We start from the raw sequence: 16,227 nt of genomic DNA on the forward strand, positions 1-16,227 counted from the left end.
CAACGTTTATTTTGTAATAGATCATCATTTCCTTTGCCAAACAAAACTATAGGCTGCATCTTGTATGTCACAGATATGCCCACTTTCTGTTTTGCTAAGAAAGCAGTGTTCAATCATGTAGCAGTCTCTTTCCCACAGAGGAATGCCACAATTGCTTCCATAATAACAGTTGCAGTCAAGTAGCAATGGAATTAAATAATACATTTTTTACCTATTGTTGCTTCTAAGATTTGTCTCCTATGATACTTTGTTTACTGTGGTGGAATATACAATTAGGAATAGAGAAGAAACATAACATAAAAATTTAAGTACAATTGTGTATGTACTGAATTGTACTCTTGAAAAGGGTAATTTTTATGGTATGTCAGCTGTATCTCTGAAAAAAAAAATTGTATCCCCAAAGAAAATAATGCCATAATGCTGATAAATTTTTATTTCACTTATTTAACTGTAGTGATAGAATATTTTTTAAACAATTATTTTTTTAAATTATGGTAAAGTATATGTGACATAAAATTTACCATTTTAATCATTTTAAAGTGTTCAGTTGAGTGGCATTAAGTAGACTCCATTATTGTCAACAATCAGAACCACCCACCTGCAGAAGTAGATCTTTTCATTTGTATCCTTCTCACCATGTACTTGATACTAACATCTTGCCACAGTGTGGCTTTAGAAATAGTCTCAGAGTTTCAAAATGATTTTATCCAATCTGTTTTTCAAACATTTTGTGGCACCTATAGAACTTTATTCTTAGGATAATGAGAAATTATAATTCTTAATATTTCACTTATCCACATTATCAGCCTGGTACTACTCTTTTTTCAGATTTTTTAAATACTGCTTTGTAAGCAGGTGTGAAACAGTTTTTTAAAGTGAAAAATTATATGAAATATGTAGGAAAAAATAAATATACCAAGATAAGGATCCACGAACCTGTCCACTAAATAGATATTGAAATCTGTTGGTCAAACCATGTGCCAATTGAAGTTCTCTGTTATTTATCACTGTGATGAAAAGAAAAAATGGTTGGTGAAGCAACTGAAAATAAGACATATATTCTCTTACATAAGAAAAGGCAAATGTTTTATTTTGAGGTCAACCCTCTTAGCAGATTTTTAAGCATATAATACAGTATTGTTAACAACAATAAACACTTTTAAAAGGTTGTCACATCTCCAAACAAGTTACAGGTAATCATCCATCACTAATCACTTGGTACAAAAACATTCTGTTTCTGTTATCTTTTTAACTTTAATAACAACTATTTTGAGATTAAATTTATATACCATACAATTTATTTAATAGAAATACACTGTTCATTGGTTTTGAGTATATTCATTATGTTATTGCCAGTTTTATAACATTTCATTACTATAGAAATAAACCCTCTAACAATTAGCAGCCACTCCTTATTTTACCCTCAACTCTGGCAGCTCTAGGTAATGCCAATCTTTCTGTCTCTATGAATCTGCTTATTCTGGACATTTTATATTAATGAAGCAACACAATATGAGGTCCTTTGTGACTGATTTCTTGTCATTAGCATAATGTTGTCAAGGTTGACCCATCTTGTAGCATGTGTCAATATTTTGTTCCTTTACTTTTTACAAAAATATTTGATTTATTTTCATTGTCCAATTACCTCATTTTGCTTATCTATTCATCAGTTGGTGAAAATTTGGATTATTTCTACTTCTTTTTGTTTTTTGAATAATACTGCTAAAGCATTTGTGTAGAGGTTTTTAGACATGTTTTCATTTCTCTTACTTATATTTAGGGTAGGTTCATTACAGTAGACTTCATTACAGTCGTGACTGATTAAATATTTGGCCATTGGTAATTCAACCACCAGCCCTTTGGCTCTCTTTAGAGGTAGAGTGAGCATGAGAAGGTGGGTAGGACTGAAAGTTCCAACCCTCTAATCTTGGAGTTGGGTCCCCTGGCAAGCAGTCCCCATCCTTAGGTTTTCTAGATACTTTTCAAAAATCACCTCATTAATGTAGCAAAAGACACCTTTATCTTTCTCTTAGGGAATTCTAACGGTTTTAGGAGCTCTGTGCCAGAAAAGGGGAGGAAAGACAAATATAAATCTTACTATAAATTACAATATCACATCTATACTTTTTAAATTACTCTCTACAGTCTGCTGAATAACACTGTAAATATCTATATGTAGGTATACATAGGTCATTTTCATAAATTTTTTTCTTCTAGGTCTTTCAATACATACTTTCCATGGGAATTTCTTTGTTCGGTCAACGGACTTATTGTCTTTACCTAATGTAAACCCAGATGCTGGGTATGCAGTGCAGATGTCAGTGGAAGAGAGTCTTACTGATACTCAGTTGGTTTCCTTTCAGTCAGCACTCTTATATACATCCAGCAAAGGTAAGCTGTTATTTTTTTGTTGCTGTTGTTTTTATTGTGGCAAAAACCACATAATTTTTAAGTGTACCGTACTGCATTAGTAATTATAAGCTCAGTGTTTTAGCAAAGATTAAGTTTTTTTGATTGTCATTTATTCTATAGTTTATGATAAATTTCCTCTTCTTTGCAGGAATTTTGTAAATTTCTATTAAGCCATAAGTTACTAACAAAAGAAATTTGTTAATTTCTAATAAGCCATTTTGTTACTATTCTTCCAAGATGTTTTGGTATTTTCCTTTACCATTTTATTTATTTGATATTTATTGAGATTCACTTTGTGACAGGTACTGACATGATTTTTTTTTTTAAGTTATTTTTCTTCATTTTTGTGTAGAAGAACAGGGGTATAGGTCAAAGGTACAGGTGTGAGAGGATTCACCAGAGACAGAGCAGGGAGAACAGGTGGATTTACTGAAATATGCTGCTAAGGGGAGCAGGGGGTAAGACAGGAGAGGTCTACTGCGCCATATGTGGGTTAGCTCTGTGGTTGGACATTGACCTCAGGCTGTAAAGGTGATAACTTTTGAGACTTAACCCCTAGGCCACCAGGGAGGCCCCCCGCATGTTTTTTTTTTTTTTTAAGATTTATTTATTCTTGCATACAAGAACTGGGGTATGGGCCGGAGGTGTGGAGGGTGAAAGGATCCACCAGAGACAGAGTGGGGAACAAAACAGGCAGATTGACTGAAGTATACTGCTGAGGGGACCAGCAGGCAATTCAGGAGAGGTCTGCTGCACCATGTGGGTAGCTCCCTGGCCAGGAATCGAACTCGTGCTGCAGTGGCTGCGGATAGCTTGACAGGTTGTTTCTTAACCCCTCGCGTCATTCGGGAGGCCTCCCCTCATTGTTTTTGATGACAAAACAGTCAATAAAACTGAAATGATAAGTATCCTTTTCTTCATAGTGATTATTCTAATAGGAAGATAGACAATTAAGAAGACTTGTAAGTGGGGGGGAAAAGTATGTTCTACAGTGATATTAGCTAAGGAAAAATATAAAGCAGGTAAAGGGTTTGGGAAGTGCTCAGAAGATTGTCTTTTTGGTCCTCACAAAGGCTACATTTGAATTAAATTTTGAAAGAGCTTAAGTGGGAGATAGAAATCACTTTTTTAAAAAAAGATTTATTTTTGGGCCTCCCCTGGTGGTGAAGCGGTTGAACACTGGGCTGCAAAGCTGCCTGCAGCCGCTGCAGCGCCAGTTCAATTTCCGGCCTCCGGCGAGGGTAGACAGACCTCTCCTGCCAGGCCCGCTGCTCCCCTTAGCAGTGTATTTCGTCAGTCTGCCTGTTCTGTTCCCTGCTCTGGCTCTGGTGAATTCTCTCACCCTTCTGCACTTCTGACTGTACCCAGTGCTTGTACGAATAAATAAATAATTCTTTAAAAAAAATTATTTTTTATTTATACAATAGCTGGGATACAGGCCAGAGGCACGGGAAGGTGAGAGGATTCACCAGAGACAGAGTGGGCAACAGAACAGGCAGACTGACCAAAGTACACTGCTGAGGGGAGCAGTGGGAGAGACAGGAGAGGTCTGCCTCGCCATGTGGGAATCTCCCTGGGCGGCCAGGAATCGAACCCGCACTGCAGAGGCTGAGGACAGCTTCACAGCGCTGTGCTCAACCCACTGCGCCACCGGGGTGGCCCAGAGATCACTTTTTTAAGGATGTAATTTGTTACTAATTTATAAATGTTTCATCCTAAACGTGTTGAGAGGAGTTACATTTATTTTATCTTTTAAAAATACTTAACATTCTTTCACTCTTACTCTGCTCTGTTTTTGTCTCCTTAGAAAAGTTTTAGGAGTTTTTCTGTGCTCTCTGTTCTTACCTTCATAGGCCCTCCAAAATCTATTAGAAATGTGTAATAATAAAACACTACATCATAAATGTATAAGTAAGTTTTCTGTGTCTAGATACCATTTTTATTTGACAAAAGAAAGAAATCTCATTCCCTTTTCTGCTCATTAATTTTTCTTAACATTAAAAAAATTATAATTGACATGGTAAAATCCACTATTTTCTTTTTTTTTTTTTTTTTTTTTTTTTTTTTATAGAGGCATGCTTTATTTATTTGTTTTGCTGGTTTGTTTGTTTGTTTTGTTTATACATGCACTGGGTACAGTCAGAAGCGCGGGAGGGTGAGAGAATTCACCAGAGCCAGAGCGGGGAGCAGAGCAGGCAGAAGGACCGAAGTACACTGCTGAGGGGAGCAGCGGGCGGCAGGAGAGGTCTGCGCGCCATGTGGGACCCTCCTCTGGTGGCCGGGGAGCAGCCGGGGATCGAACCGGCGCCGCAGAGGCCGCGGGCAGCTTCGCAACCCAGCGCTCAACCGCTGCGCCACCGGGGAGGCCCAAATCCACTATTTTCTTGTATAATTTCACAAGCTTTGACAAATATGTTGTGTAACCACTACCACAAATAAGATATCACAGTCAGTCCTACTGTCCCCAAAAATCTCTTCCTACTTTTGTAATCAACTAATCTTCTATTCCCTGCTCCTGGCAATCATTGATCTGATCTGTTTTTTGACCCCATGGCTTTGCCTTTGCAAGAATGTTATATAAATGGAATCTTGAATTAGGTAGCTTTTTGAATATGACTTTAAAAAAAAAGATTTATTTTATTTACTTATGTATATAAGAAAATGGGGTACAGGCCAGAGGTGCAGTGGGGGCGGTAAGTTGACAGGATTCATCAGAGACAAAGTGGGGAGAAGAACAGGCAGATCTACGGAAATACACTGCTGAGGGGACCAGCAGACAAGACAGTAGATGTCTAATGTGCCATGTGTGTTAGCTCCCTATCTGGGGATTGAAATCATGCCACAGTGGCTGGTGATAGGTTCATAGTGCTGAGGCTTTAACGCCTAGGCCACAACGGAGGCCCTGAATATGACTTTTTTCACTAATGTGCATTTAAGATCATTTGTCTCAAATTATCAATACTTTGTACCTTTTCTTTCTTTTTTCAACTTTTAATTGCGTTTATTTTATGCTGGCTTTATTCCCAGGTTGTAAGTTTGGTTTGTTTGTTTTTTTCTTGTTTCTTCTGGGATCTCTCTTCTTATGTGCTTTTTCCTCTGACTTATCAATAATCTGCTCCTTCTCAGTAGGGGTCATCTCTCTCAATGCAGCAGGGAGACCTCATAGCTGGGTTGATCTGACGAAAAGCTCTGCAATTCTGGGGTGCATCTACGGGGCTTTATTCACTGCTATGTGCTTGATAACCAGAGAATCTATATCTAAACTCTCAAGTTCATCACTCCTTTTGGCATTTTTGAGCATGTGCAATGAGAAGTCAGCACTGTTTTTAGGCTTCTGACCCAGCATCCAGGCCCCTGTTTGGCTGGGCACACCTACCAATTCCACCATTGGAATGATGGATGATATACATTGCTTCTTAGGGTGACATCCTTCAGATATTTGGTGCCTTTCAGATGTGCATACCTGGATGGCCTAGGCAGTTTAATAAATGTTCTTGAAACAAACATGAAATTTGGACCTCTTCATTTTACATGACTTTCTAGAGTTTTCTGGGTTAAGTGAGTAGCAAAACATATTTATAAATCAATAAAGACTGCTTACAGGAAGAGGAGTTTGTTCTTTTTTATTTCTACGTAGTATTCTACAATATCCAGTTTGTTTATTTACTTTAGTTATTTCCCATCCCCACCCCCCAGATTTTGACAGTTTTCAGATGTAGTCAAATATAATGTCAGAATTTTGTGAGACCAAAAATATTTGTTTCACTTTGTTAAATACCTAAGGAGAGGGATGGCAGGGTTATATGGGGAGTATATATTTAACTTTTTAAGAACTTGCCAAATTGTTACCATATTGGCTGTACTATCTTGCATTCCCACTTTAGTGTATGAGGGTTTCAGCTGCTCTGCCACTTCCCCCACATTTGCTATTGGTCAAGGTTTTTATTTTTTTAATTATCTTTTTGATGTTTTGTTGGTTTTGTGGGTTTTCCATTTTTTAAAAAAGTATACTGGTATCTCTTTTGGATTTATTTCATATTTTCCTAATAACTGGCATTGACTATGTTTTCATATAAAAGTTAAATTTTCCTTTAATGAAAAGTCTGTGTATAATTTCTATCCATCTACACAGATTCTTGCTATTTCGGATAATTTCCATAAGATGAGTTCCTAGAATTCTAAATATTGGATATAAAGGTCAACCATTTAGAACAAATTATGAAATTTCCAGTTTGCTTTTCTGAAAGATTTTGCCAATTTATAGTACCATCAAAGCGTGGGAGGGCTAGAGAATTTTCCAGAGCCAGAGCAGGGAGCAGAACAGGCAGAAGGACTGAAGTACACTGGTGAGGGGAGGAGCGGGCAGCAGGAGAGGTCTGGGTGCCATGTGGGACCCTCCTCTGGTGGCCAGGGAGCAGCTGGGGATCAAACCGGCGCTGCAGAGGCTGCGGGCAGCCTGGCAACCCAGCACTCAACCGCTGCGCCACCGGGGAGGCCCTCAGCCTCTGATTTTGTGTATGTGTTACTGCCAATGTGACAAGCTAAACTCAGTATCTTTTATCTTAGTTATAATCAAAGTTTATATCTAAAATAGAAGCTCTAAAAAAGTATTTCTGTGTTTTTGCAGGTCTTACTACCTCTTTAAAAATAATTTGTAGGAGCTCTTCATGTGACATTTTCTCTAGCTTTCAGTGGCCATAGAGATTGTAGGGTACATGTCTTGTGTTGATTGTTGTGGGTAATTACTATTAGTCTGTTTCTTTGTGACTATTAGTCACTGTGACTATTAGTCTGTTTCTTTGCAGTTTTTTTTCCTGTGATTAAAGAGAAAGGTCAAGACTTTTCTGTATTTTTAATACCAAAACAGACTTTACATGTTGGTGTGATGCTGTCATACAATATATGAATTAATTCAAAATTTTTATACAAAGAAAGAAATAAACCAAAAAGTTCAGAAGAGAGATTCTTTGAAAGGTAGCATGTTATCATCATTTGAATACATCTGGATTTTTTTTTTTTTTCAGTAGTAACTTGAACAAAGAGAATTTTTGTTGTTAAAAAAAAAAACTTAGTTTTTCATCCATTAAAGTTCTGATACATCTGTGCTTACTATATATAATCCTATTTTGTTCAAACTGAAAAGAAGTTATTTTTCCAAGTGACTTTAGTGGAAACATTTATATGTAATCGTCCCTTACTGTTATTTGTATGTTTTCCCAAAGGTGAAAGAAGAATTCGTGTTCACACTTTGTGTTTGCCAGTAGTTTCAACTCTGAATGAAGTGTTTCTTGGAGCTGATGTTCAAGCAATTTCAGGGCTATTGGCCAATATGGGTAAGAATTGTTACCCTCTACTATAAATGTTTTGTAAATAATAACATTAACCAAGTCTGTATTCCTTTTTTTCCCTTTAAACAATTAATTTTAAGGATTTCAGTGTTTTGGATACTGTGTATACCTGCTACATAACTACTTAAATGAAAGGATCTGTTGCAGATAACCTTATCTTTTTTTAAAAAATTAAATAACTTTACTGAGATATAATTTGTATGCCATAGCATTTAACTCATTTACAGAGTTGTGTGCAATCACCTCAAGCTAATTTTAAAACATTTCTATTACCCCCAGAAGAACCTCATGCTCATTGGGCAGTTACTATCCATTCTGTCTTTTCTTCTCTCACTGGCCTTAGGCAACCACAGACTGCATTCGGTCTCATAATTTGCCTACTATGGACTTAAATAAGCATATTTTACTTGATGTTTAATATTAGTGGGTTACTAGCTTTTTATGATCTCTGTAACTTGGATTACAAGAACTGTGGAGTATACAGTGATATTTATAAAGATCATTAGACTGGAATTCATGGAATTTGTAATCAAAATGAGCTTACAACAACACATAAGTTTGCAGTCATAGCTAGATTGTATGAGTAACAGAAAACACAGTGGTATCTTCAAATCTTTAATTCCATCTCACATATGGTTGCCTTCTTGGGTTGTGTTTTTTTTTTTTTTTTGTTGTTGTTCATTTACTTGCTTTTCAAATACACAGACTTTAACATCATTTGTTTCTTATTCCCTTTATCCTTCAGGGAAGACTACCAGTTGATTCATTTGCTTCAGACTTAAATCTAACTGTAATAGGAATAACCACCCATTTTCTCGAATATTCTGTTGGGGAAATTTTTCTGCAATGTAGCCTGGTAAAGGATTTAACACCACCTTGGTCTTAAATGTTGTTAAAATTAAAGGCTGTAACCTAAGAAATTTGAGATAATACTCTTTGGTAATAGTATTATTATTTTCTTTCTTCATTATTATCAACAGCTATATACCAGACAGTATTTTGGATTCAAAAAGAAATATTCACAACTTGCTTCACAACAACTATTAGTTCTATCAATAAATTTGGTTATCCCAGCATGCACATTGTTTTCACATCCTATCAAACTCTTTAACGTCAGCAGCCTTTAACTGATGAAGTCTTAAAAGTTTTTGTTGATCAAGTAATAGTAGTCTTCTATCTTGCTTATGTGCACGTCATGAATTGTGTTTAGTTGTAATTTGAAAAATCTTCAAAATAGTCAACAGTGTTTTTAGTATTGAAAAAAATATATAAGTATTCAGAAATGTATTTAAACAGAGTAGCATGACAGATCTTGAAAACTATCTAAATAGTTCTCTACAAGATCTCCTATTTAATGTTTATTGAGATAATGCTGGTTTACACACTATATACTTTAGGGGTACAGATTTATACCTCTATGAATGTATATTTCTACCCCTACCATCAAAGTCCCAGTAATCCTCCACCACTATTTAGTCCCTTGGACTGCATTCCCCCTTCCCTCCCACCTCCCCACCCTCCTTTCGTACTATCTCTGGTCTATAGTCAGACTTCAAGGTTTGTTTTTGTTTGTTCCTTTGCTTTGTTTCTTTATATTCTACATATGAGTCAAATCATGTTGTATTTGCCCTTTCCTTCTGACTGACTTACTTAGCATAAACCCCTCCAGTTCTATCCATGTGGTTGCAAATGGCAAGATTTTGTCTTTTTTTATAGCTGACTAGTATTTTATTGTGTAGGCATACCAGATCTTCTTTATCTACTCATCTGTTGTTGAGCACTTAGGTCATATATGCTGCAGTGACCATAGATGTGTACATGTCCCTTTGCACTGGTGTTTTTGTATTTCTTGGGTAGATAACCTAAGAGAGAAATTGCTGGATCATAGGATGGATCTATTTTTAATGTTTTGAGAAACTCCATACTGTTTTCTTTAGAGGCTGGACTAGTGCACATTGCCACCAACAATGTTTCTCCACACTCACGAACACTTGCTGTTTCTGGTCTTTTAAATATGGGCCATTCTCACTGGTGTCAAGTGGTATCTCATTGTGGTTTTGATTTGCATTTCCTTGATGATAAATGATGATGAACATTTTTTTATGTGCCTGTTGGCCTTCTATATGTCTTCTGAAGAAGTGTCTACTTAGCTTTAAGAGCACTTTAAATATAAAATTAAAATCTTTATGTATTTCATTACATAGTTTTTTCCTTTCTCAGTGGATTATAATTAGTTTTAGATTTGGCAAAATGTAGTTTTCCCATTTACAGATAAAAGGAAACTGAGGCTCATGAAGGTTAAATTACATGTCAAATTGTCATATAGCCAGAAAATAGCAGAGCAGCATTTAAACGGAGGTTGGTTTGATTCTGCCAAGTTTGTGCTTTGTGTATTTGACTCCTTGTAGGTGTAATAAAATCGAGAGATAATTTGTATAATTAAAAAAATCTGTTGTGGGCCTCCCCGGTGGCTCAGCAGTTGAGCGCTGGGTTGTGAAGCTGCCCCGCAGCCTCTGCAGCACCGGCTCGATCTCCGGCTGCTCCCCGGACATCAGAGGAGGGTCCCACATGGCGCGCAGGCCTCTCCTGCCGCCCGCTGCTCCCCTCAGCAGTTTCGGTCCTTCTGCCTGCTCTGCTCCCTCCTCTGGCTCTGGTGAATTCTCTCACCCTCCCGTGCTTCTGACTGTACCCAGTGCTTGTATAAATTAAATAAATAAATAAATGAATAAATGAATAAATAAATAAATAAATAAAAATCTTAAAAAAAAAAATCTGTTGTATCCTTAAGAATGGTGGGTAACTAAACTTCTATTTTATTTCTCTTGTCCATATCCTCATCGGCATTAGCTGTTGACAGGTCTGTCTCTGCCAGCCTGAGCGATGCTCGAGATGCCCTGGTGAATGCTGTCATAGACTCTCTTTCAGCTTTTCGTTCTTCAGTCCTGAGTAACCAGCAGCCTGGACTCATGGTTCCTTTTTCTTTGCGACTTTTTCCACTCTTTGTGTTGGCTCTCCTTAAACAGGTAAGAGAATCAAAACCAGAAACAGCACAGTGAAGTTTTGAAAATTTTAATCCTGTGAGTCCCTAAACAGTGTGCATTTAACTTGATGACAGTTTTCTGAGGACAGAAATCTTAACTCCTAATTAGAATGTTGAGAGGATTTCTAACCAAAGAAAGTTTTAAAATACTAGTTTAAAGCATAATCCTTTACTGCAGCCCTATAATATTTCAGCATCTCCCACTACTTTATCTCAGATGTGCCTTGTCATACCTGTGTACTTATCTCCATTGCCTGCATTGTACTTTACTATTTTAGAAAATTCATGTTAATAGAGCTCCTGAGAGAACATTCCAGATTCCAAAATTAATCAAGGACTGTGTTATAACTTGTCAGATTTTCTATACTTTTCTGAAAGCCGGGATTGACCTATCTGGTGAATGACTCTTGGATGTAGAAGGGCAACCCCATGCTGTAATAGGGATATCTTTTGAATCTACTTCTAGTTTATTAAAAAAATTCAAATTTGTATTTAAATTTCTAAATGTAGTATAAATGCAGAGATTGCATAAATGTTAGATTTTAACATTTTAAAATATGATCTCTTTCTTTTCCTTCAGTTTTTCTTCATCACTGTCCATTCACTTTGACCTGCTGTCCCTGCTCTCATCCTACCCCACTCCGACATTGTTTGTCTCTTTTCCTTCCTTTGTTTTTCTTCATATCACTTAACACTGATGTATACCACATATTTTTCTTACTCATTTTCTGTTTCTCCTTTATTAGGATTTTTGTCTGTGAGAACAAGGACTTTTATCTTTTCCTTCACCATTTGGTCCTACCATCTAGAACATATTAAGACACTCAGTAAATATTTTTTTCCAGGTTTTTCAACAGCTTTATTAAGACATAATTTACATAATAGGTCAAATTATTATAATTTGCATTTAATAAAGTTCTCTCATTTTTAATACATCATGTATAATTACTTTAAGTATAGTTTTGTAAGTTATGCAACCATCACAGCACTCCTATTTAGAACATTTTCATGACTCCTATGAGATCCTTAATGCCCATTTACAACTGATCCCCTTTTCTTCTCTACCCCCAAGAAGCCACAATATACATTTTGTCTCTATGCTTTGCTACCTTTTTATCACTATGCCATTTGTACCTACACATTTGCCTACCTGGATATTTCATACAATGGAATTTATATTTCATAGAAATGGAATTATACAATATATGATCTTTTTTGTCACTCTTCTTTCACTTAAGATGTTTGTGGAATTCTCCATGTCAGACTATGCGTCAGTATCTCAATCTCTTTCATTTCTGAGTCGTATTTCACTGCATAGATACCTCACACTTTGATAATTCACAAATTGTTTTCTACTTTTTGGGCTTTTATAATTAAAGTTACTGTGAATATTTGTGTGAAGTCTCTCATGGACACATTTTCTTTTTGTTGGGGGGCAATATCAAAATATAGTTGTAGAATTGGTGGACTGTGTGGGGTAGCTAGTTATTACTTTTAAATAACATAACAAATTGTTTTCCAAAGTGGTTGTAGCATATTACCATCTCATCAACAATATATATTTCTCCACATTCTTGCCAATATTTATTCCTGTCTGCCTCTTTAATTTCAGCCATTCTGATAGATGTGAAATGTTAACTCATTGTCATTTTGATTACATTTCCCTAATGACTAATGATGTTAAACATCTTTTTTATGTGCCTATTAAAATTTAAATATATTCTATAGAGAAATATATTTTCCTATCCATTGTCTATTTTTAAATTGAGTAATCTTATTTTTGTAAATGTTGAAAGAGTTCTTCATATATTCTAGATTCAATTCCTCATCATACATAAAATTTGCAAATATTTTTCCTCAGTCTCTACTTTGTCCTTTTATTTTCCTCATGGTGCATTTTGAAGTGCAAAAATTTATGAGGTTACTATTTTTTCTTTTGATATAATTTCTTTTTTTTAAATTTTATTTTATATATTTTTTACATCATTTTTCATTTTTTGCACAATGTATGCTTTTTCATCTTGGTTATAGTCCCCGTACAATTCCCACCCCCCCTGTTTTGATCCTACTCCCTTCCCCCCCACCCCACTCCATAGTGTGTCTCTGGTTTATAGTGGCTTGTTGATTTTGATTTTTACTTTATAATAGTCTTTTTCCTAGTCCCTTATTTAGGTCAGTAAATATTTTTTAAATGAATAAATGAAACTCTTCTTCCATTTTTCATCATATTCTTCTTCCTTAGTGACCACCCTGCATATCAGTTTCAAAAATCTTAAGATCCTTTTCTAATCTTCCATTATTTATAGTCAATGCACTTATTTTAACACATAATTTCATTTCTGTTACAATGCCTCTTTCTGCCATCAGTTGGAATGCTTAAAACCTTACCTCAAAACTTCTTTAGTCTCCATGAAACTTAAATACCAGTTAAAACTCACAATTACTAGTTAATTTTATTCCTACTGAGTAGTAGCATTCACTTATGTTATTATTTTTCCTGACTGATTTGTAATCTTTGTTTCATTGTATAATGTCTCTTAACTGTGGTAGAAACAAGGACCCATTAGCTACCATTAGTCATCACACAACATTCATAGAACATGTAGATTTGGTACTTTATGTGTGCCTTTATTTTGTCATCTGCAATATAATTCTGGCGTTTTGGTAGTGTTGCTTAAACTTCTACATCACTATTACTGCACAGTAGAGAATACAGTAGAGGAGGGAACAGATACCAGGGAGATCAAATGACTGCCATTTGTTAGGTAATTATTTCTCAAGACTTTTAGGTGGGGATATAGCTACAATTTAATACATACATGTGTGACTTCCTAAATATTTTTCAAAGAATAATTAATAGTGAATTTGCTAATTCTGTCTGAAGGTATTCATTAACTGCTCTTTGCAATGTTTTTATGTATTTGTTAAATACCTTTTTCTTTTTGCACTGGGGGTTTGTTTTTGTTACAGAAATCATTCCAGACTGGGACAAATGCACGTCTAGATGAACGCATTTTTGCTATGTGTCAAGTGAAAAATCAGCCCTTGGTTTACCTTATGCTCACAACTCATCCCAATTTGTACAGAGTTGACAATCTCTCGGATGAGGTAATAGATTGATTTGTTTTTTTTTTTTTTTAATCATGTCTTTTTTTTTTTTTTTTTAAGATTTATTTTATTTTATTTATTTATTTATACAAGCACTGGGTACAGTCAGAAGTGTGGGAGGGTGAGAGAATTCACCAGAGCCAGAGCGGGGAGCAGAGCAGGCAGAGGGACCGAAGTACACTGCTGAGGGGAGCAGCGGGTGGCAGGAGAGGTCTGCGCACCATGTGGGACCCTCCTCTGGTGGCCGGGGAGCAGCTGGGGATGGAACCGGCGCTGCAGAGGCTGCGGGCAGCTTCGCAACCCAGCGCTCAACCGCTGCGCCACCGGGGAGGCCCTGATTTGTTTTTTTAGTGACTTTTACTTGAAGGTTTAGAAACCTAATTATATTGAACCTAGTCAGAAGTGAGTACAGGTTGATTTTTGAAGCTTTATATTTTATTCCTTTGCTAGATCTGTGCAAACAAATTTTGGTTTGGGCAAGTACCTTTATTTAAGTTGCTTACGACAAATTTCTAGAGTATATAGAGATGTCAGATTGACCAGAGCAACTTATAACTAATTTAAATAAATTGATCTGAAAGGAGTGACCCGAGGGTGAACTTACTAAACATCCCAGGTCAGTGTTTAGTGTAACAGTGTTCTTGGGAAGAAAGAAACAGCAATAACAGCAACAAAAACAGTGTACTTTTTTAAATACATAATTTCATTGCTGTTATAATTCGGCCTCTTTCTGCCATCTGGAATTTCTTGGATTAGAAAAATAGTATTTATCTAAGTATTTCTAAGTATTGTCTAAGTATTTCTATCAGTTTCTCTGATAGAAAATTTACCTGAGTTGAAATTACAAGTATGAAAATGTTATCTTGTAATCTGTGTTTCTGAATACTAAGTAAAAAATACTTTTGTGTTTATTTTTAAAAAGTAATTGTACATTAATCATATTTTTGATAAGTTCATCTAACTGAGCCTGCCTTTTTTTCACATTAAAAAAATGGTATATTGGGGCCTTCTTAGTGGCGCAGGGGTTAAGTCTCAGAGCTATCAAGCTATTGCCAGACAGTGCAGCCTGAGTTTGATCCCCGGCTAGGTAGCTAACCCACATGAAGTAGCAGACCTCTCCTGTTTTGCCAGCTGCTCCCCTTGCAGTATATCTCAGTAGATCTGTATGCTCTGTTCTCCACACTGTCTCTGGTGAGTCCTCTTACCCACCCCCACCCCACCCCCATACCTCTGGCCTACACCTCTGGCCTACAGTGCTTGTATGCATAAATAAATCTTTTTTAAAAAATGGTATATTAGCATAAAAATATAAATGTAATATATTTTTGTGTATTATATGGAAAGCACCAGAAAGAAAAATAAAGTACTACTACCATGTCAGTGGTGTATCTATCAGGACTCTTTGGGTTGCATGTAAACTTAGGAAGGAAAGATTGATTGTACTCAAAATCAGACCCTAGGGAAGGCTAGGGTGGGATTAAACTCAGGTCTAGCTCAGATTCAAATTCTCTCCTTGTGATTCCCCATTCTTTCATAATTTTTTTTTTTCCTCATTAAACTTTGTTATAATGGGTCTCAAAATTCTGTGACAGATTTTTTGGTCAAGTTGTTTCCATTAAAAAGTACTGATTTTAAAAACTAATAACTTAAAACTGCCACACAAAAGAAACCAAATGGTCCACAAAAACATTTTCCTTTCCTTCGGAAGGTTTTACGATGCGTTGTTATCATTAACCAGTCTTTTACTATTAAACTTAAATGGCCAATTGAGATAAACAGTTCTGAGACCGTTCTTCCACCACTGATTAAGACTGGGGTGGCAGGTATTGGGGATAATATTCATTTAGCCTTCTGAGCTTTCTGGGCAGACTTGGTGACCTTGCCAGCTCCAGCTGCCTTCTTGTCCACTGCTTTGATGACACCCACAGCAACCGTCTCATGTCACGAACAGCAAAACGGCCCAGAGGAGGATAGTCAGAGAAGCTCTCAACACACATGGGCTTGCCAGGAACATAATTTTTTTTTCTTTTTTTTTTAAGATTTATTTATTTATTTATACAAGCACTGGGTATAGTCAGAAGCGCTGGAGGGTGAGAGAACTCACCAGAGCCAGAGTGGGAAACAGAACAGGCAGACTGACTGAGACACACTGCTGAGGGGAGCAACGGGCGCGACAGGAGAGGTCTGTTCATGCCATGTGGGACCCTCGCCGGCTGCGGGGGATCGAACTGGCGCGGTAGAGGCTGCGGGCAGCCTCGCAGCCCAGCACTCAACCACTGCAACACCCGGGAAGCCCTCCCCATTCTTTCAGATCAGTCT

At 36.6% G+C, this 16,227-nt stretch overlaps 1 protein-coding gene across 2 annotated transcripts in view; it reads left to right on the forward strand.

Annotated features, from left to right (window-relative positions):
* Positions 1 to 16,227, forward strand: part of SEC24A (SEC24 homolog A, COPII coat complex component) — a gene marked incomplete at both ends in the record, with an annotated part of 61,180 nt that overhangs the window by 39,629 nt on the left and 5,324 nt on the right. For both annotated transcript variants that reach the window (XM_084252463.1, XM_084252464.1), the window contains 4 exons: positions 2,218 to 2,391; positions 7,635 to 7,745; positions 10,608 to 10,783; positions 13,771 to 13,908. In XM_084252463.1, the coding sequence (XP_084108589.1) occupies positions 2,218 to 2,391; positions 7,635 to 7,745; positions 10,608 to 10,783; positions 13,771 to 13,908 (599 nt within the window). The remainder of the gene's footprint in view (positions 1 to 2,217; positions 2,392 to 7,634; positions 7,746 to 10,607; positions 10,784 to 13,770; positions 13,909 to 16,227) is intronic.

This window comes from Talpa europaea, assembly GCF_964194135.1.
Source record: "Talpa europaea genome assembly, chromosome: 13".
Lineage (NCBI taxonomy): Eukaryota > Metazoa > Chordata > Mammalia > Eulipotyphla > Talpidae > Talpa > Talpa europaea.